Source organism: Rosa chinensis, chromosome 7, assembly GCF_002994745.2.
Source record: "Rosa chinensis cultivar Old Blush chromosome 7, RchiOBHm-V2, whole genome shotgun sequence".
Taxonomy (NCBI): domain Eukaryota; kingdom Viridiplantae; phylum Streptophyta; class Magnoliopsida; order Rosales; family Rosaceae; genus Rosa; species Rosa chinensis.
This window is the reverse complement of record NC_037094.1, coordinates 18,005,250-18,026,831: the sequence shown is the minus strand read 5'-3', so window position 1 is coordinate 18,026,831 and position 21,582 is coordinate 18,005,250. Positions and strand designations below refer to the sequence as shown.

General features: G+C 41.1%; 3 protein-coding genes and 1 pseudogene across 4 annotated transcripts; 3 read left to right on the top strand and 1 right to left on the bottom strand.

Annotated features, from left to right (window-relative positions):
* Window positions 1-144: 144 nt before the first annotated feature.
* On the top strand, window positions 145-2,457 carry LOC112175962 (subtilisin-like protease). The gene has a single exon (XM_024313704.2). The coding sequence runs from the start codon at window positions 145-147 to the stop codon at window positions 2,455-2,457; it is 2,313 nt and encodes a 770-aa protein (XP_024169472.1).
* A 9,105-nt stretch (window positions 2,458-11,562) lies between these two features.
* LOC112177520 lies at window positions 11,563-13,561 on the top strand (annotated as a pseudogene).
* Window positions 13,562-14,801: 1,240 nt separating this feature from the next.
* LOC112179058 lies at window positions 14,802-20,309 on the bottom strand. Of its 2 annotated transcripts, XR_002927625.2 has the most exons (4): window positions 20,136-20,309; window positions 19,829-19,944; window positions 19,178-19,673; window positions 14,802-15,202 (listed from the first exon to the last, which is right to left on the bottom strand). XR_002927625.2 is itself a non-coding variant. In XM_024317369.2 (3 exons), exons 1-3 carry the CDS (start codon window positions 20,247-20,249, stop codon window positions 19,235-19,237), a joined length of 669 nt encoding a protein of 222 aa, XP_024173137.1. In that variant the 5' UTR covers window positions 20,250-20,309; the 3' UTR covers window positions 18,892-19,234. The 2 variants fall into 2 exon arrangements, 1 of the variants encoding a protein (XP_024173137.1); XM_024317369.2 differs by lacking the exon at window positions 14,802-15,202 and having other exon boundaries at window positions 18,892-19,673.
* On the top strand, window positions 16,194-18,452 carry LOC112179056 (subtilisin-like protease 4). The gene has a single exon (XM_024317368.2). The coding sequence runs from the start codon at window positions 16,194-16,196 to the stop codon at window positions 18,450-18,452; it is 2,259 nt and encodes a 752-aa protein (XP_024173136.1).
* Window positions 20,310-21,582: the final 1,273 nt, after the last annotated feature.

Below are 21,582 nucleotides of genomic sequence, written 5' to 3'. Positions count from 1 at the left end.
AAGCCGGCGGTTAATCTTGTTGCTTCAAACCGTCACATTAGTTCCAGCTTCCAACAATCTTCTGCTAACTAATATAAATAGGTACTCGAAGAGGTCTTCTAACACAAACCAATTTCACTTCTGAAGTTCTTCATCATCAAAAAGATGGAGAACAAAAAGTTTGTAGCCCTGCAGATCATGTATCTTCTTGGCTTGAGTCTCATATTTTGCCTATCACTAGCTATTACCGATGGAGGCATGGGAATACTAAACCCGAAAGCTGAATCCGAGGCAGAAGAGGAAAATAGTGGCATGCAAACTTACATTGTTTGGGTGAAAAAGCCGGTGAGGAGGCTATTTTCAGAATCTCATGAACATTTAGAGAGTTGGTACAAGTCATTTTTGCCCAAAAGTTTTACAAACTCAAAGGAGGTGATGGACCAACGAATGGTTTACGCATACCACCATGTGGCTACTGGCTTTGCAGCAAAGCTTACAGCTGAGGAAGTAAAAGAAATGGAGACCAAGGATGGTTTTATATCAGCTCATCAGGATAGGATTCTCCCTCTGCACACTACCCACAGTCCGAACTTCTTGGGGTTGTACCAAGATTTGGGACTTTGGAAAGGGTCTAATTATGGTGAAGGAATCATTATTGGAGTTTTGGATACTGGAATAACACCAGGTCATCCCTCATTCAGCGATGAAGGAGTGGGACCTCCTCCGGCTAAATGGAAAGGCAAGTGTGATTTCAATGGCACATTCTGCAACAACAAGCTTATTGGTGCCAGAAGTTTCCAGGGTGGTAAAACTACCGGAGCTCCACCAGTTGACCTTGAAGGCCATGGAACCCACACGTCGAGCACAGCTGGAGGAAATTTTGTGAAAGGCGCCAACGTGTTTGGAATGGCGAAGGGAACAGCCTCTGGCATGGCACCTTATGCTCACCTGGCAATGTACCAAGTTTGTTCTGAACAGGGTTGTTCTGAAAGTGACATTGTAGCTGCCATGGACACTGCTATTGCCGATGGAGTAGACGTGCTCTCCCTCTCACTTGGCGGTGGCTCAGCTCCTTTCTATGCAGACGGAATCGCAGTCGGTGCATTTGGAGCAATTCAGAAAGGAATTTTTGTTAGCTGCTCAGCTGGAAATGAGGGTCCTGGATATGGTTCTTTATCCAATGAAGCGCCATGGATTCTAACCGTCGGAGCAAGCACCATTGACAGAAGCATAAAGGCAACAGCAAAACTTGGCAATGGGCAGGAATATGATGGGGAATCGTTATTCCAGGATAAAAATTTTAGTTCAAATTTGTTACCTCTTGTTTATGCCGGTGCATATAGCAATGATTCAACAGCTCTGTGCGATGTAGGAACCCTTAATGGAGTTGAAGGGAAAGTGGTGCTGTGTGAAAGAGGTGGAGGAATTGGAAGAATTGCCAAAGGAGAAGAAGTCAAAAGAGCAGGTGGTGCTGCCATGATCCTCATGAACGAAGACACTGATGGCTATAGCACTTTAGCTGATGCTCATGTGCTTCCTGCAACACATGTGAGTTATGCTGCAGGTTTGAGCATCAAAGCCTACATAAACTCCACCTCAACACCTATGGCCACAATCTTGTTCAAAGGCACTGTCATCGGTGATCAAAATGCTCCCGCAGTCACTTCCTTTTCATCAAGAGGACCAAGCCTGGCGAGCACAGGAATCTTGAAACCTGACATCATTGGTCCCGGTGTTAGCATCTTAGCTGCATGGCCTGTTTCAGTGGACAATGGCACAGAATCTACGGCAACATTTAACATGGTTTCAGGTACTTCAATGTCATGCCCTCACCTGAGTGGCATTGCAGCTTTGCTCAAGAGCTCACACCCCGACTGGTCACCAGCTGCCATCAAGTCTGCAATTGTGACAACCGCTGACATAGTAAACCTCGGAGGCAAACCTATTATTGATGAAACACTTGCTCCAGCAGACATCTTTGCCACTGGTGCAGGACATGTTAATCCTCCAAAAGCAGATGACCCTGGGCTAATCTACGACACAAAACCAACGGATTACATTCCCTACCTGTGCGGTTTGAACTACACAGACGATCAGATACAGATAATCACCCAACAAACAGTGAAGTGCTCTGAAGTAGGAGTCATACCTGAAGCGCAGCTAAATTATCCTTCATTTTCTATTATATTCCAGGACTTGTCTCAGTCTCAAGATTACACAAGGACGGTGACAAATGTTGGACCAGCTAATTCAACTTACAACTTGGATCTTAAGTTACCAGGTAAAATCGCCATGAGTGTGAGTCCTTCGCAGCTTAAGTTTACAGAAGTTGGCCAGACAATTACATACCTAGCAGAGTTTATACCGGAAGATGGGGCAGGGAAGGATGCACCATTTTATCAGGGATATTTGAGATGGTTCTCTGATCAACATTCTGTTATTAGCCCCATATCTGTGATCTTCGACACCCAGCAGTGAGATCAGAGTTGAAGCCAGCAGAAGTTAATTACAAGATTTGATAGAATAATACAAAGAATGGAAGCTCAGAATAACTGCCATGCAAATGGTGTCATTGAAGTCCTGAAAGTTCATTTTTTGTGAGGTCAACCATCTCTTATTGTTACGATCGTAATAGTGTCATGTTCAACTGATATTTGCTTACGAGTTAATAGTAATTCAAATAAATTCTTCATGTCATTAAAGTAGGGTAAGGAAAGGTATGAGTTCTCTGTTTTGAAAGAAGAAAAAAAAAACAAACAAAATGAAGCATCTTTTTATATGATATGTATTTGCGTATCTAATATGTGAATGCTTCGTGCATGAGCTCCTGTTGAGAACATATTTCAACCTACAGATTATATTTGTTAGGAAAAGGGTTTATATCAGACTTAGAGGCTTCAAATGAACCAATTTGGTCATTCCTCAATACAAACACAGAAAACAGGACAAACAAGAGCGTTTTGCTAATAAATGTGCAAACCTGATCATCTTTGTCAGAATGACATTAACAAATTCAAGTCATTGCCATCGTCAATGAGCATTCCTGCAGTTCACTTATGCATTATCCAACTGGCCAGTCTCAAGAATGATATGTCGAAAGCCCAAGCAGCTGCCGTGAACTCAATACCACAAACCTGCTTCAATACCATGCACCAGCATCAGCTTGGTCTGCCGTCACCATTCACAGTAACTGTGCCAATTAAGTCGATCTCTAATGCTTTCCCTTGTCTTCAGACCACCATCCACATTGACCTTCTGAAAGTTATAGGGGTATTTCACAGAGCACAGTTCCAGGCCAATTTCCTCGAACAGCTGGTGAGTGCCAGCGGTGCTGCTGAAATTACTGCTGAAATAATACTAACCGCTTGGCTAAACATTGAATTCACCAAATGCCACACTTCCCTTGAGACAAATGTGTATATCAAGTAGAAGCATCATGCATCTTCCGATCAACTAGCATCAGTTCTGTGAAGCCAGCTCATTCAGAGACTATTGCAAATTTGAAACATATTTCGGAAGCTCACATATCAGAGCACTGTTGAATTCACATGGGATTTACAAGTATACATCAAACGAACATATATAGGAGGAAAGTAGTTTCCTTCATCAAAAAGAAAAAGAAAATACACACACACACACATATTTAGGGAAACAGGGTTATTTACGGGGGATTTCAGTGAATGGGAAAGAGATTTTAGTACTAACTAGGAAATGGAAAGTTCAAGTCCATAAATTAATATGCAAAGTTCTTAACGTCTGCAATCTCATTTTCGACATCAACGGAGCAGTACAAGAGTGGAACACATATTTTGACATTATCAATTTATCCTAGCAAAGTATAAATACTGCCAAACACAAGAGAATATGAAGTTCAGCTATTGCCCACACATCATTTGTTATTCCTTTCATATTCTTTCAGGTTTCTTCTACCAGGAAAAAAATCCACCAGTTGACACCATACCACTTTCACATAAAGTGTATAGCTGCTTTGGTGTAACTGTATGGTTTAGCGAGCATTACAAAGTCAATGTGTATTACTTCCAAAACTTTCTCCTGAATTACACTCCTATGCTCTACTCTATTTAGAACCTTGTTGTCCAAGTCACAACAAGGCAACCTTCACAACCTTAAATCATCATCGGCAGTACAAGAAATGCTGGCCATTAATATTGATACTGTTTAAGAATAAGTAAATTGACACAGAGAGAGAGAGAGATTATAGAGATTCAAGTGTGTCTTTCATTTCATTCAAAGGAGGTATTTATAGGGATACATTTTGAAGTAAATAATGATACAACTTGATGGCATCTTCAATTGTAGCCTCTCCTTGTGGCTTCTTCATTTGCAGCTTCACATTGTGGTTGTGATGATGATGATTGCCACACTTGTTCCCCATTGGCATAAAGCTTGACTCACAAGTCATTATACCTAAAATACCTATCTTATACATGACATAGACATTTTATACTATGAACAATACAACATGTTTCATATATACTACAACACTCCCCCTTGGATATTTCATGTTGATAGTATTTGTCTAAGCCGTGCGCTTCGAAATTGCCTCGTTAAAAACCTTGTCAAGTAATAAAACCCTGTGGGAAAAAACAACCTTGGTCGAAGGAGAAAAAGAGTGCAACGCGCATTGAGCGTGGAGTATGATTCTAGATACTCCCCCTGATTTAGACTCCCCCTGAGAGTTCGGATAATCTTCTTAATCCGATACTCTTCACATGTTTCTCGAAAGGGGTTTTTGGTAACGACTTAGTAAATAAGTCCGCTACATTATCCTCTGATCGGATTTGATTTACTTCAATGTTTAGAAGTGTTTGCTGTTGCTGATTGTAGAAGAATTTCGGCGATATATGTTTAGTATTGTCACCCTTGATAAAACCTAATTTCATTTGCTCAATACAAGCTGCATTATCTTCGTAAATGCATGTAGGTTTATCCGTGGTAAACTTCAAACCACAAGTTCCTCGAATGTGTCTATTTATAGACCTTAGCCATATGCATTCACGCACAGCTTCATGTAGAGCAATAATCTCTGCATGATTTGAGGAAGTAGCGACAAGTGTCTGTTTTGTAGATCTCCAAGATATCGCCGTGCTTCCCATGGTAAAGACATAACCTGTTTGGGAGCGACCTTTATGGGGGTCAGAGAGATACCCTGCATCAGCAAAGCCCATCAAAACATTATTTTTATTTTGATGGAGGGGAGGAGGAGAACGTCGGTCACCATGGATGGTGTTGCCGGTGTCTGTATTACGGAAGGTGGCTTTTTGCCTCATAGGGTCTGATCCCAATCTTCCGTCTTTTATTTTCTCTTTGTAGGGATAAAACAAGCCCATATCAATCGTACCTTTTAAGTATCGAAAGATTGTCTTTATGCCAATCCAATGGCGGCGTGTTGGCGCAGAACTATGTCGAGCTAACAAGTTCACTGCGAATGAGATATCTGGCCTTGTGCATTGTGCTAAATACAATAATGCGCCTATCGCACTTAGATAGGGTACTTCAGCCTCTAATAATTCTTCGTCCTCATCCTTTGGACGAAACGGATCTTTTGTGGGCTCAAGACTTCGGCCGATCATGGGAGTACTTACAGGCTTTGCTTTATCTTCATTAAAGCGCCTTAGTAATTTTTGAGTATATGCTGACTGATGGATCATAATCCCATCACTACGGTGCTCGAGTTCTATTCCGAGGCAAAACCGTGTTTTCCCAAGATCTTTCATCTCAAACTCGGATTCCAAATATTTAGCAGTTTCCTTTAACTCATTTAGAGTTCCAATTAGGTTCATGTCATCGACATAAACTGCTACAATTGCAAATCCGGAACTTGTTCTTTTAATGAACACGCAAGGGCATATTTCATTGTTAATATATCCCTTTCCAATCAAGTAGTCACTTAGACGGTTATACCACATCCGTCCGGATTGTTTCAATCCATATAGTGAGCGTCTTAATTTTATTGAAAACGCGCTCCGTGGTTTAGAGCCACTTGATTTTGGTAATTGAAGTCCATCAGGAACCTTCATATATATCTCTGAATCTAGATCCCCATAGAGATATGCTGTAATTACATCCATAAGTTGCATGTCAAGTTTTTCGGAAACTACCAAACTGACAAGGTAGCGGAACGTTATAATGTCCATTACGGGAGAGTATGTCTCCTCGTAGTCGATTCCAGGGCGTTGTGAGAAACCTTGCGCCACGAGGTGGGCTTTATATCTCATCACCTCATTTTTCTCATTACGTTTTCTAACAAAGACCCATTTATGGCCAACAGGCTTTATATTTGGTGGTGTCAGCATTATAGGCCCAAATACCTGTCTCTTTGTTAGTGAATCCAATTCAGTCTGGATCGCATTTTTCCATTTAGGCCAATCCGCTCTTCGTTGACATTCTTCAACAGAGCGAGGTTCGATATCATCATATTCTATGATTCCTTTTGCAATATGATATGCAAACGCATCATCAATTGCCATAGAATTTCTATCCATCATCTCATGTACATTATTGTAATTTATGGAGATTTCTCTATTCTCTGGAGTTGGTTCTGACATTGGAGCGTCCCCCAATGGTGTCTCTTGGACATAACCATAATCCGGAATATTCTCGTGAGATGGATTATTCATATCTATGATTAATGGATTATTATTTTGTGCCAAACTCGCCTTCTTTCTTGGGCGAGAATCCATCGAACCTATAGGTCTCCCGCGCTTCCTGGCAGGAGCCGTGGGCCTAGCCAATGTGTCACCCATAGAGGGAACGTTGGCGCCATTCTCATGTATTTTTGAGATGGCATTATGTCTTTTAGGGACATCAATCCTTGCAGGTGTATTTGCAGCAGGTATGTGTGATCTCGTCACTTTAGCGATATCAGAAAACGCATCAGGCATCGATTCTGCTACGATCTGAAGATCGAGAATTCTCTGCACTTCTTTTTCAGATTGTGCAGTTCGGGGATCAAGATGAGACAAAGTGGGGACAAACCACGACAATTCCTGTCCTTTTTGTTGAACATTAGTTATGTTCATGTCTCCCCCTAAAGACGGGAAGACTGTCTCATCAAAGTGACAATCCGCAAATCTAGCGGTAAATAGATCACCTGTCAAGGGTTCTATGTAGCGGATTATGGTTGGGGAGTCATAGCCAACATAAAGGCCTAATCGTCTTTGAGGACCCATTTTAGTGCGCTGTGGTGGCGCAATTGGCACATAGACTGCACACCCAAATATGCGTAAATGTGAGACATTAGGCTCATACCCAGTCACCATCTGGGATGCAGAAAAAGGTTGGGTGGCAGTGGGCCTTAGACGAATAAGCACAGCTGCATGTAATATTGCATAGCCCCAAGCAGAAATAGGGAGATTGGTGCGCATAACCAATGCCCTAGCAACCATTTGAAGTCTTTTAATGGCAGCTTCTGCGAGACCATTTTGGGTATGTACATGAGGGACGGGGTGTTCAACCTCGATCCCAATGGACATGCAATAATCATCAAAAGTTTTTTATGTAAACTCCCCAGCATTGTCAAGACGAATTGACTTAATAGGATGATCAGGGTGGTGAGCCCTTAACTTAATAATTTGTGCTAGGAGTTTAGCAAATGCAGCATTTCTTGTGGATAAGAGCACGACATGTGACCAACGTGTCGATGCATCAACCAACACCATAAAATATCTAAATGGTCCGCAAGTTGGATGGATAGGTCCACAGATATCACCTTGTATTCTTTGTAAGAATGGTATATTTTCTTTAATGTCTTTTGCATAGGATGGTCTCGATCCTACTTTTGCTAAAGAGCAAGCTTTGCAAAACGAATGATATGCTTTAGAAGTAATTCTTTGAACCTCTTTTTGGTTCGTATTCCTTTTTGTTTTAAAGAATGGATGTCCGTGTGAAGTTTTTAATATACGGATCATCATATCACGACCTGGGTGTCCCAAACGGTCGTGCCAAAGCCTGTATGTGTCGGAATCCCATAATTTTTCATTCATGACATGGTTGGATTCAATGACTCTAATAGTGGTTGCGTACAATCCACTAGAGCGACACGTGAGTTTCTCTAATACTCGTGTATTTCCGTAGTTATTAGAGGTGATGTAAAGGAACTCTTGTCCATTCTCACAATGTGTTTTCACATGAAAATCATTGGCTCTTATATCTTTAAAACTTAATAGGGTTCTTCCAGCCCTTGGAGCATATAAAGCTTCGGCGACATTAATATTTGTGCCATTCGGCAATAGAAATTGAGCTGGTCCACGACCATGAATCAATTGAGATGGTCCTGCCATCGTGGTCACTGAAGATTGACTAGGTGTTATCCATAAGAATAATTGCCTATGTCGTAATATAGTATGTGTGGTGCCACTATCAAGAAGGCATTCCAATTCTCCCGAAGACATACTGAAAAATAAAGTTCGGAATATTAACACATGTCAATGACATTGATAATGCGATACTTTATTAATAGGGAAAATAGTCAATGATTACATCAAAGTTTCCAAAGTTTATTCCAATATAAAATCAAACTTTATACAAATTGTAATTGCTCAATCCGTTTGGTAATTTCAATAAAATATGACCAGGTAAGTATAGAGATGTTGGTGGAGCGAGGCTCGCTTAAGTACCATGATCTCAATTACTTGCCTAGACATCATACTTCATTGAGTACGCCACATAAGAAAAAGTCAATACAATTGTTATTTGACTAAGGCACATTTGCCGTTTTATTGGAAAATAGAAAAGACTATTTTAATCAAAGTCTGCGGCACCCTCGTGCTCTTCATTTCCAGCTTTGAAGTCTTTTATGGTGAGAATTACATCTTCACCATCATCTTCTTCAGCAAGGTGAGCTTCTTGCTCCCTCATTTCCCTGTACTCCTTGTAGCTTGCAGCTAGTTGTGTACTTGCTTGGCATTGCTTAAACCAATGCTCGATTGATCCACACCTATGACACACGTCATTGTGATTGACTTTCTTTATTTGAGGTGCACGTTGTGGATATTCCCTAGGCGGGTTGTTGCTGCTACTACCACGGCGTATTATGCGACCTCCACGGCCCACAGTGTTACGGCCCATGGTGTTGTTATATTCTCCTCTCCCACGTGTGGATTTGCCACCACGTGTGCCCGCTCCAAAGTTGCGGTTTCCTTCCTTATTGGGGCGGTTGTATGGACCCATGCGTCCGTCATTTCCCTTGTTAGGGTATACATGCCCCTTATTAGTAGGGTACCGCTCCTTGCGCCCTTTCTTGGGTGCATTATAATTCGCCTCACGAACGCTTTTGGTTCCTACGGGCCTTGAATTATAATTCTTTACAAGGATATTGTCGTGCTTCTCATCTACCGACAAAATATTGATAAGTTCATTGAACTTCGTAAGTCGTCCAGCATTATATTCAGTGCGATATTGCTTTGATAGTATAATTGCTGCGACGGGGAAGGTGGAGAGAGTTTTCTCAATCAGCTCTTCTTCTGTGAGAGGTTTTTCACAGAACTTCAGCATGGCTCTTAGCCGAAGAGCTTCTGAATTGTATTCAGCAACAGACTTGAAGTCGGAGAAGCGTAAATTGTTCCATTGAATCTTCAAGTCAGGGAGGAGGGAATCTTGGATATTATCAAAGCGCTCTTCTAGCGCTACCCATAGGTCCCTTGCATCTTTGATGGACATATACTCTAATCTGAGTGCTTTGTCCATATGGCGTCGCATCAAGATAATTGCTTGTGCATGCTTTATGGGTGTTCGTTGGAAAACAAGGCCCGCGTTTGGTGCCTGGATTATGGGCAATATCCCTTTTGATGTGAGATGGTTCTCAACGTCGGTTCTCCAACTATGGTAATCCGAACCAGTTGAGTCAAGGATTTGAAAATCGAGTCTAGGTTCATTCGACATCCTTGAAATAAGAAGAAAAAGATGTATTAGTTTCGGAGTTTAAAACTTCCACGAAAAACTAAATTAATAAGATTTCCGAGCTATGCTACCAAGAAATCAATTTCCAAAAATATTTGGATTAGACCGAAACAATGATGTTTAGTAAGGTCATAAATCGATGCTTGCGGACGCTCTTAGTCCGGATATTATGAACACTCTTAGTTCATTGACCACGAACGCTCTTAGTTCGTTTAGCGTGAATTTCTATAATTCCGCTTTTTAATTGTAAGTTCCCAAAAAAAGAAAAAGAGGAGAAAAATAAATAAAAACTCAAAAGCGGGAACTTTTAGTAAAAAATACCTTGAAATAGTGTGGTCGGAAATGACCGAAAAAGTTGCCCAAAAGTCGCCGGAAAAGTCACCGGAAGTGGCCGGAAAAGTGTCCGGAAGTGGCCGGAAAAGTCACCGGAAAAGTGTCCGGAAGTCGCCGGAAAAGTCGCCGGAAAAGTGTTCGGAAGTCGCCGGAAAAGTCGCCGGAAAAGTTGTCGGGAAGTCGTGTCGACAGATGCTCGGCAGGAGTTCGGCAGCTGCTGCGCAGCTGCTAGGCAGGGGGTAGGCAGGCATGTCGGCAGCAGCTCGGCAGCAGCTCGGCAGGAGGTATGCAGGGGGTAGGCAGGCAGCTCGGCAGCACTTCGGCAGGAGCTCGGCAGATGCTAGGCAGGCCTTCTGCGCAGCTGCTCGGCAGGACTCGACAGCGGTCCGGCAGCGGTTCAGGTCTTCCGGCAGCCGGTTCGGGCGGTTTCCGGCCGGTTCTGGAGGTTCTGAAACCGGTTCCGGGCTTCTTGAATCAAGGGCTTTGATATGAGCTAGGGTTTGGAGGTTTTTTGTAAGTTTGAGAAAATGGCTTCGATTGGATTATGAACTACCTCTTCTCTTCTCAACTTTGATCCTAATTCTAGAGCAATTTCGTGCTGATAACATGTTTAAGAATAAGTAAATTGACACAGAGAGAGAGAGAGATTATAGAGATTCAAGTGTGTCTTTCATTTCATTCAAAGGAGGTATTTATAGGGATACATTTTGAAGTAAATAATGATACAACTTGATGGCATCTTCAATTGTAGCCTCTCCTTGTGGCTTCTTCATTTGCAGCTTCACATTGTGGTTGTGATGATGATGATTGCCACACTTGTTCCCCATTGGCATAAAGCTTGACTCACAAGTCATTATACCTAAAATACCTATCTTATACATGACATAGACATTTTATACTATGAACAATACAACATGTTTCATATATACTACAACAGATACTTTAAACGCCACATTATTCCAACTTCATCTCCTGCTATCTAATATAAATAGATACTCAAAGGTCGACTAACACAAACTACCTTCACTTTTTGAAATTCTTTAACACTGAAAGATGGAGAACAAAAAGTTTGTAGCCCTGCAGATCATATATCTTCTTGGCTTAAGTTTCATCCTTCTGTCACTAGCAGTTACTGATGAAGGCATGGGAGCGCCACAACTGAAAGCCGAAGTTGAGGCACAAGAGGACAACAGTAGCATGCAAACTTACATTGTTTGAGTAAAAAAGCCTGTAAGGGAACTATTTTCATAATCTCATAACAATTTGGAGAATTGGTACCAGTCATTTTTGCCCAAATATTTTGCAACCTCAAACGGGGCGATGAAGCAACGAATGGTTTATGCATACCACCATGTGGCGACTGGCATTGCAGCAAAGCTGACTGTAGAGGAAGTAAAAGAAATGGAGACAAAAGATGGGTTTATGTCCGCTCATCTAGATAGGATTCTGCCTTTGCACACCACCCATAGTCCGAACTTCTTGGGGTTATACGAAGGATTGGGACTTTGGAAAGGGTCTAATTATGGTGAAGGTGTAATTATTGGAGTTTTGGACTCTAGGATAACACCAGGTCATCCCTCATTCAGCGATGAAGGAGTGCCACCTCCTCCGGCTAAATGGAAAGGTAAGTGTGATTTCAACGGGTCATTCTGCAATAACAAGCTTATTGGTGCCAGAAGTTTCCGAGGTGGGCAAACTACTATAGAGATCCACCTATTGATGTTGATGGCCATGGTACCCACACATCCAGCACAGCCGGAGGAAACTTTGTGAAATGCGCCAACGCGTTTGGAATGGCAAGTGGAACAGCGTCTGGCATGGCACCTTATGCTTACTTGGCAATGTACCAAGTTTGTTATGATCACGGTTGTTCTGAAAGTGACATTTTAGCTATTATGGACACTGCTGTTGCCGATGGAGTGGACGTGCTCTCCCTCTCACTTGGTGGTGGCTCAGCTGCTTTATATTATGATGGAATCACAGTTGGTGCATTTGGAGCAATTCAGAAGGGAGTTTTTGTCAGCTGCTCAGCAGGAAATGGTTTATGGTTCATTGTCCATTGAAGCCCCATGGATTCTAACGGTCGGAGCAAGCACTATTGACAGAAGCATAAGAGCAATAGCAAAACTTGGAAATGGGAAAGAATATGATGGGGAATCGTTATTCCAGGAAAAAAAAATTTAGTTCAAATTTCTTACCTCTTGTTTATGCGGGTGCATATAGCAATGATTCAACAGCTCTGTGCGATTCAGGAACCCTTAATGGAGTTGAAGGGAAAGTGGTGCTGTGTGAAAGAAGTGGAGAAATTAGAAGAATTGCCAGAGGTGAAGAAGTCAAAAGAGCAGGTGGTGCTGCCATGATCCTTATGAACGAAGAAACAAATGGCTATAGCACCTTAGCTGATGGTCATGTGCTTCCCGCAACCCATGTGAGTTATGCTGCAGGTGCAGGTATGAGCATCAAAGCCTACATAAATAAACAGTACAAACTCCTCCTCAACACCTACAACCACAATCTTGTTCAAAGGCACTGTCATCGGTGATCAAAATGCACCTGCAGTCACTAATTTACATCAAGAGGACCAAGCATGGCGAGCCCAGGAATCTTGAAACCTGACAATGGCACAGAATATACAGCAACATTTAACATGGTTTCAGGTACCTCAATGTCATGCCCTCACCTGAGTGGCATTGCAGCTTTGCTCAAAAGAGCTCACACCCTGATTGGTCACCAGCTGCCATTAAGTCTGCAATTTTGACAACTGCTCAAGTACTAAACCTCGGCGTCAAGCCCATTGTGGATGAAACACTCGGTCCAGCTGACATCTTTGCCACTGGTGCAGCCCATGTTAACCCTTCAAGAGCAGATGACCGCGGCCTAATCTTTGACTTAGAACCAGCGGATTACATCCCCTATCTATGCGGTTTGAATTACAGTGACGATCAGATACAGATCATCACCCAACAAACAGTGAAATGCTCTCAAGTAGGAGCCATACCAGAAGCGCAGCTAAATTATCCTTTCATTTTCTATTTTATTTGAGAACGTGACCAAGTCTTAAGCTTACACAAGGACGGTGACTAATGTTGGCCCAGCTAACTCAACTTACAGGTTAGAGGTTGGGGTACCAAGTAAAATCGCAATAGGCATTGATACTGAGGAGCTTACATTTACAGAGGTTGGACAGAAGATTACATACCAGGTGGCGTTTAACCCTCTACAAGGTGCAGGGAAGGATGCACTACTTGTTCAGGGATATCTGAGATGGGTCTCTGATCAGCATTCTGTTACTAGCCCCATATCTGTGATCTTCAACACCCCGCAGTGAGATTAAAATAGGGGACAGTGTAAATTATCGCAAGCTGTGATAGAATAATACAAAGAGTTGAAGCTCAAATAAGTGCTAAGCGAATGCTGTCACTGAAGTCCAGGAAGATTTGATTCTTTGAGGTCAACCATGTTTTGCATGGTGTTTCAACAATTATCAATATTGTCAAAAGAAGTAGAGAAAGGAAGATTGTTTGGTGGGTTTTACCGGTTGAGTTTCAGACTTTCTATACTTCTGTTCATTTTTTCAAATAGCTAGAGCTCTCTTTTGGTGAAGCCTTATTTTATTAATGGCATCCCTGTTTTGCATGGTAATAAATGGCATAAGGATTTATATCAGAATTAAGGGCTTCAAATGAACAAATTTGATCATTCCTAAATCCAAACACTTCAAACATGACAAACAAGAGTGCTTTGCCAATAAATTACAAACCTGATCCTCTTTGTCAGAATCGGCATTTTACAGTGAAACAAATCGAAGTCTTTGCCATCTTCAGTGAGCACTCCTCAGGTTCACTCATGCACTTAAGAACATCCAACAGGCCAGCCCCAATCGAGGATAATATGTCGAAAGCCCATGTGAGCTTGTCATGAGCTCAGTACCATAAACCTGCCAATTAAGTCCTCTGATGCAGTCCCTTATCTTCAGACCACCATCCACATTCACCTTGTAAAAAGCATGGGGGTCTTTCAGAGCAGACCTTCTCAGCCTCATTTCGTCGAACAGTTGGTGGGCACCGGTTGGAATGCTGAAATTTTCAGTTAGTCATCCACCGAGGCTCGGCTAAAGACCCAACTAAACCCTAATCCCCTAGTACGTGTACGTTCCCATCAACAAGCATGGGCTTCTTCATCCGAGACCATTGGAAATCCGGACACATTCGGGAAGCTCAGTTTGGATTAATTAAATAATTCCCGCCAAACAGTTTTTTTTTTCTTTTTCTTTTTACGGTGACATGTAAGGTAAATGCGAAAATTCAAGTACAAATGATGAAGTGAAAAGTTCAAAGCACAAATAATAACATGCAATGTTCTTTTAATGATAATCATTCTTTTTTGAGAAAAAAAAAAAAAAAGACATACTCTCTCAATAAGATTTGCTATTTTACAAAATAAAAAATAATTACTGAAATAAAAATCAGAATAATATTAGGTGTATGATAAAAAAAATATTAAAAAAATTAGGTGAACCCTTTTTTCTACAATTGAAGCACCTATCAATGATGAAGTATTGGAGTAGATGTGCTTTCGATCTGCTTTGGCCTACGCTCCAGTGAGGTTCAATAACTTAATTACTATAGGTACATTTTCTTTGTTACATTATATCCAACACTTTGACTTATCCTAATCCCCAACTCATTTTCCCTCACAATAGGTACATTTGAAGCAGTTCAAAGAGGAGTATTCATTAGTTGTTCTGCCGGGAATTGGGGTCCGGCCACTAGCACAGTAGCAAATGGCTTCCCACTGTTTGTGCAAGCACCATTGACAGAAGCATCAGAGCAACAACAGTGACGGGAAACAGAGAACTTGACGGTGAAGGACTTTCCCACTCCAGTGACTTCAGTAATTCTACACTGCTACCACTCATTTATGCTGGCATGAAATGGGTGAACTATGTACCTGAGGAACACTGAACAACCTGGATGTGAAAGGAAAGACAGTCTTGTGTCAAAAGTTTATTTCGAATGCAGGGAGGATGATATGCCAAAGGGGAAGAAGTGAAAAAGAACGGGTCAAACCTACGTCTCGGGTAAAAAAGAAAATACGGATCCCACAAGTGAAAGTTATTTACTCTATTAAGGTTGTAATTTCAAATCTACGTCTCGGGTCAAAACCGAAACAAAAAATTACAGGAGTTTGTCAATCAGTCATTTTGGTGTCCCTGAAAGACATTTATGGCAAAACCTTTACACAAGCGAGACTAGGCATATAATGCCCAACCCTACAGTAATGTGTTTGTTCGGTTCAACATTAGCTTAAGCCCGATGCAGAGTAGTACAAACAACAGATGAGAGAAGCGAAACCAGTAAGTCGTCAAGAGGCGCCTTTTCTAATGTCTTACATTATTGCTACATGCTAGTTTGTGCCACAAAGAACCAAACAAAAAAGGACATTAAAATCTTAACACATTAAAAATTACACAAATGGCTCACTAGAGTGACACCCATTTATCAATAATGCAGGACTAGATGCTTTGTTATAGGTTCCTTCCAAAAGAAAACCTTACAGATATGCTAAGACCTTTCCAGTGCCCAACAAAAAATAGTGGACGAATCCTTGAACGGGTCGGACATGAAGTACTGGTTTATAACTGAACAAGCTCACATGTCGGACTGATATTAAGCCAAAAATATATTTACAAAAACCAACCTGCACTGTATCCTTGCCGGTCTAAGAATAAGTAGAATCACTAAATAATATTCTTCAAGGGTCAAGCCATATTCAGGCGACAACAGCATAAAAATTGTCAGTAAGGCTCACCATAAAGCTCCAACAGATGGCTTGCTACACTAAAATGAAAATGCTGGCCTATTCTCCGCTTCTTCCCTATATATGATGCTTTCCCAACAGAAACATAGGCATCACAGCTTGTATCCACTTATACTTCATTCCAAGGGGATTTGTTCACCATGGCTGTGATTCCATTTCTTTTTCTTGTTTTCATGCTTAGCTTTTCTCATGGGATTGCTCAGGAAACCGAGCTTTCTCCTGTCCCTACGAAAACGAGCAATTTACAGACATACATTGTCCATGTAATGCAACCAGAGGGTAAAGTTTTTGCCCAAAGAGAAGACCTGGCGAGCTGGCACAAATCTTTTCTGCCATCTATGACGGCAAGCTCTGATGAGCAAACACGCTTGCTTTACTCCTACAAAACTGTGATCAGTGGTTTTTCAGCAAGGCTAACTCAAGAGGAAGTGAAAGCGATGGAACAGATGAATGGTTTTGTGGCGGCACATCCTGAACGAGTGTTTCGTCGGAAAACCACACACACTCCCAACTTCTTGGGGCTTAACCAACAAGCGGGAATTTGGAAAGACTCAAACTTTGGGAAGGGAGTGATCATTGGAGTACTGGATGGCGGAGTATTCCCCAGCCACCCTTCATTCAGTGGTGCAGGAATTCCACCTCCACCTGCTAAATGGAAAGGGAGGTGTGACTTCAATGTGTCAGAATGCAATAATAAATTAATTGGAGCACAGTCGTTCAATCTTGCAGCCATGGCATTGAAGGGAGCAAAAGCTGAACCGCCAACTGATGAAGACGGACATGGAACACACACAGCAAGCACAGCTGGTGGAGCGTTTGTGCAGAATGCTGATGCGCTAGGAAATGCCAAAGGCACAGCAGTTGGGATGGCACCTTATGCTCACCTGGCAATATACAAAGTCTGTTTTGGAGAACCCTGTCCAGAAAGTGATATCCTAGCTGCCCTTGAAGCTGCTGTTCACGATGGTGTTGATGTGATCTCAATCTCCCTTGGAGAAGATCCCGTTCCATTTTTCCAGGACAGTACTGCAATTGGTTCATTTGCAGCAATGCAAAAGGGAATATTTGTTAGTTGTTCAGCTGGAAATTCTGGTCCATTTAATGGCACATTATCTAATGAAGCCCCTTGGATTCTCACAGTTGGAGCAAGCACCCTCGATAGACACATTGTAGCCTCAGCCAAGCTTGGAAATGGATTAGTATTTGACGGTGAATCTCTCTTTCAACCGAAAGATTTCCCTTCAACATTGTTGCCTCTTGTTTATGCTGGAGTAAATGGCAAAGCAGAGTCTGCATTTTGCGCCGAAGGATCCTTAAAAAACATAAGTTTGAAAGGTAAGGTGGTTGTGTGTGAGAGAGGTGGGGGAATAGGAAGAATTGACAAGGGAGTGGAAGTGAAAAATGCAGGGGGTGCGGCCATGATTCTACTGAATGCGGAAACTGATGGATTCAGTACCTTAGCTGATGCTCATGTTCTTCCTGCAGCACATGTGACCCATGCAGCTGGACTGAATATCAAAGCATACATAAATTCAACAGCAACACCAACAGCGACAATCTTATTCAAAGGAACTGTCATCGGAGACTCAACATCTCCAGCTGTTGCTTCCTTCTCTTCAAGAGGCCCCAGCCAGGCAAGTCCAGGAATTCTGAAACCAGACATAATTGGACCAGGTGTAAGCATTCTTGCTGCATGGCCATTCCCTCTTGATAACAACACAAAATCAACATCCACTTTTAATATAATTTCCGGAACATCAATGTCATGTCCGCATCTCAGTGGAATTGCAGCTTTGCTCAAGAGCTCTCACCCATACTGGTCACCAGCTGCCATTAAATCTGCTATAATGACTTCTGCTGATCTTCTAAACTTGCAAGGCAAACGGATTTTTGATGAAACACTTCAGACTGCAGATATCTTAGCCACCGGTGCGGGCCATGTCAATCCATCAAAGGCGACCGACCCAGGACTGATATATGATATTCAACCTGATGATTATATTCCATATCTTTGTGGCTTGGGCTACAACGATACTGGAGTCAGTATCCTCGCGCACAGACCAATAAAGTGCTCAAAGGTATCAAGCATCCCTGAAGGAGAGCTGAACTACCCTTCATTTTCTGTCAAGCTGGGACCATCTCAGACATTCACAAGAACTGTGACAAATGTTGGTGCCTCATATTCCACTTATTCGGTCAAGGTATATGCACCACTAGGAACCCATGTGACTGTCAAACCCAGCACGCTTTACTTTACAGAGGTGAACCAGAAGGCGTCATATTCAGTGACATTCAGTCGTACTTCAGGAGGTAAAGCTGGTGCATTCACACAGGGATTTATAACATGGGCTTCTACTAATCACGTTGTCCGGAGTCCAGTTTCTGTTTTATTTCAGTGAGATGCATGTCGTATATTGGGATTGCAGTGATTTGCAGTGTCATCAGACTTCATGGTGCTATGTGTGATTACTTATGTATACCTACTAATTTCTTTACGTTTTCTATAATATATGGTTAATTTCTTAATGGAGACAACTCAGACTCTATGCAAAGAATATTAACCAAGAAACTAAAAACAAGGTACCAGACAGATGAAGGATAAAAAAAAATATAAAAAAAAACAAAGATGAATATGAAATATAATAAAAAAAGGTTCCAGTAAGAAGAGACATAAGTCACATAACACATATATCTCCAACACTAAAAGGTAATTCAATAACACAAAACACTTTCTCAAGTCTAACTTAAACTTTATGTCTAAACTTTTCAGTAACAAATATTACTGATAGAAATCTATTCACTTAAACTTATCCCTTCCCCTTTTTTGCACACTGTTAGTAAATAATAAAGAACCGTGGAGAAATTAATCCTTATGTGACAATGACAAATGTTCTAAATGTTGTCAAGCTTTGTTAATGTTGGCATGCCTACATAAAGTTTTAGGGTTGCTGTAACATTTTTAACACCACAGCATACACAGATCCAGATGCCCTCATGACACAAAATATCAGTAGTGTTGATCATCTCAATCAGTAAAAAGGTAATTGGAAAGAAAATTTTCCATTGCAAGAAATCAACATAAGCTTCATCAGTTGCCATATAAGCATCTTTAATTGCATTGTACCTGAAATTCGATAGCTGCATAGTAACACCGACCAAACAGAATTGCATGACAATGGCATTAACCAAAACCAGGAGGCACATCGGGGTCCTCATCGCTACCATCACACTCCTGCTTGTGCTCCGTGTCTGTAGAAACGCCAGGAGCCACTATGCGATCAACACCCTCGGTATCCATCTTATCCTGTAACATTTCCCGGTGCTCTGTCATAGCTCCTTTTTCACGAGGCGGAAGTTGTGCCTCATGGTTATTGTCATCCTGATGATGGTCGTACACACCATCAACAGCTCCACTGGCAGCACCGGCGACTAATCCATTATCACTAGACTCGACTTGAACTTGAACAACATGAGTGGAGGACTGACCGTCTGCATTCCCATCTGGATTAGCCAATTTATTGTAAACAGACTGAACAGTTTCGCTTATTTCACTCTGCATTGCATCACTTGATCTGATTATCCCCCACAACCCATCCGATATCTGGCTCATCACTTTGCCCCTAGCAATTCGAAACACGAAAAACAAGATCGGCATAAACCAGATGTCACAACATTGCTCCTAGACTGATTCTGAGTTCGAAATTCATAAATAAACATATAAAGTCATCAGTAAACAATGACATGATTGAGAATGAGAGATAATTTAAGGACTTACCCAACCTCCTGATAAATGTCATCAGAGAGTTGCCTGGGTTTCATGTTCTCGGCACCTGGGCGATTAAGCGCTTGTGATTGCTTCACAATTGAAATAATATTTTCGCGTAATTCCTCCTGCAAATTAATAGTCTTTTTTGTTCAGAGAGACACTAAATCATAGCAATTCGAAACACGAGCAATGCAACACTAAATTCCAAAACTTTTTTTGGCACTGCTTGCTTGGTTCGCGATTCAGAAAGAAATAGGAAAGAGGTAAACAGAGAGAGAGAGAGAGAGAGAGAGAGAGAGAGAGAGGGGTTACTGACGTTGTTTTTGAGCTTTTGAATGATCTTGCGGCGGAGCCTGTCGAAGTCGCCATCGTCCTTTAGCTTCGCTATCACCTCTTCTTTGCTTACCTTGAGATTCTGGGAGCACTCCATCGGATTTTCGCTTTTGCTTTTGCAACTCGAACGACTTTTCTACTCCAATTTCTTTTTTTTTATTTTGGTACAATGGGATGGTATTTATTTATTTAAAAAACATCGGTGACGTTCATTTAAGGAGAAATTCTTGCATAAGAGCTGCCGCACCACGTGACGGTGTGGCCCTCCAATCAGAATAAATAAATTTTTCCCTATTTTTGGAAACTGCCCCTGATTTTTAATGTGAAATATCCAAAATACTCCCTTCTTGAACACTGATTGGGCCGCCGCACTACTACGTGGTGCGGGTGCAGTACGGAAGTCTCTCTCTCATTTAAGTCTTTAAGAAAGTTGTTATCTAAATAAATTCACTCTTTTAAGTTTTATGTAATTAAGCTCGATGAGAAAAGCCCCTCATGATATAATGAAAATATACAATCTCGTTCTTTCTTGTGGTCAATCGTGCTAACAGATTTAGATTCAATGATAAAAAAAATAAATTTAATGATGTAAAATAATAAAGCAAATATTTTTTTTTTAGACATAAATAATAAAGCAGTTGAAAAGCTGAAATACTAAGGTGGCGTTCGGTAACGTTTTCAAGTCATCTTTTTCATTTTATAAAATGAAAATGGCTTGAAAATGCGTTCGTTGGTCTGTTTTCAAAAATGCGGAAAATGATTTTTGAAAATATTTTTTTATTTTGCTCGTAAAACAGGAAAACGACAAATAGAAGTTTTCATCTTTTCATTCTCATATTTTAGAAAACACGGAGATATATTTTCCAAAACAACGAAAAAAAAGAATGTGCTCTCTTCTTCCATATTCTCACGTCACTATCTTCTTCTCAGGTCTCTCTCTCATCTCTAGTCGTCATCTTCTCTCGTTTTTGAAAATTGTTTTCGGAATAAGCTACCGGACACATTTTCGGATCTCAAAAATCCAATCTTGTTTTCTCGTTTTCATTTTCAAAATTGATTTTTGAAAAATCATTTTTAAAAACTTTACCGGACAAGCCCTAATTATTTTCTATCATTGGATTTAGATCAAACAACATTTGAATACAATTGCTTTACTTCAAAAAAAAAAAATACAATTGGTTAACAAAAATGTCATGTCATCATGCTAAAATAACAAAATAGAAATTAAAAAATAATAGACGCAGCCCAATAACTAAAGCCCAAACCAAATGGGGCACGAAAGCCCAATGTATGCTACTATAAATATGTGTGTTTCTGTGCTAATGAGCCTAAGGACCAAAAAAAAAATGGGACCAAGAAAAACAGAAATTAAAAAGTCAAGAAACATAATTGATTTAATTATAATTAAAGACAGAATCTCTCTCCTATAT

What these genes read in the sequence shown, in the direction of transcription:
- LOC112179058 (XM_024317369.2), bottom strand. Translation starts at nt 20,249, where the DNA reads ATGGAGTGCTCCCAGAATCTCAAGGTAAGCAAAGAAGAGGTGATAGCG. An exon ending in TTCAAAAGCTCAAAAACAAC is followed by an intron (nt 19,945 to 20,135) that starts GTCAGTAACCCC and finishes ATTAATTTGCAG; the next exon opens with GAGGAATTACGCGAAAATAT. An exon ending in GACATTTATCAGGAGGTTGG is followed by an intron (nt 19,674 to 19,828) that starts GTAAGTCCTTAA and finishes TCGAATTGCTAG; the next exon opens with GGGCAAAGTGATGAGCCAGA.
- LOC112179056 (XM_024317368.2), top strand. Translation starts at nt 16,194, where the DNA reads ATGGCTGTGATTCCATTTCTTTTTCTTGTTTTCATGCTTAGCTTTTCT.
- LOC112175962 (XM_024313704.2), top strand. Translation starts at nt 145, where the DNA reads ATGGAGAACAAAAAGTTTGTAGCCCTGCAGATCATGTATCTTCTTGGC.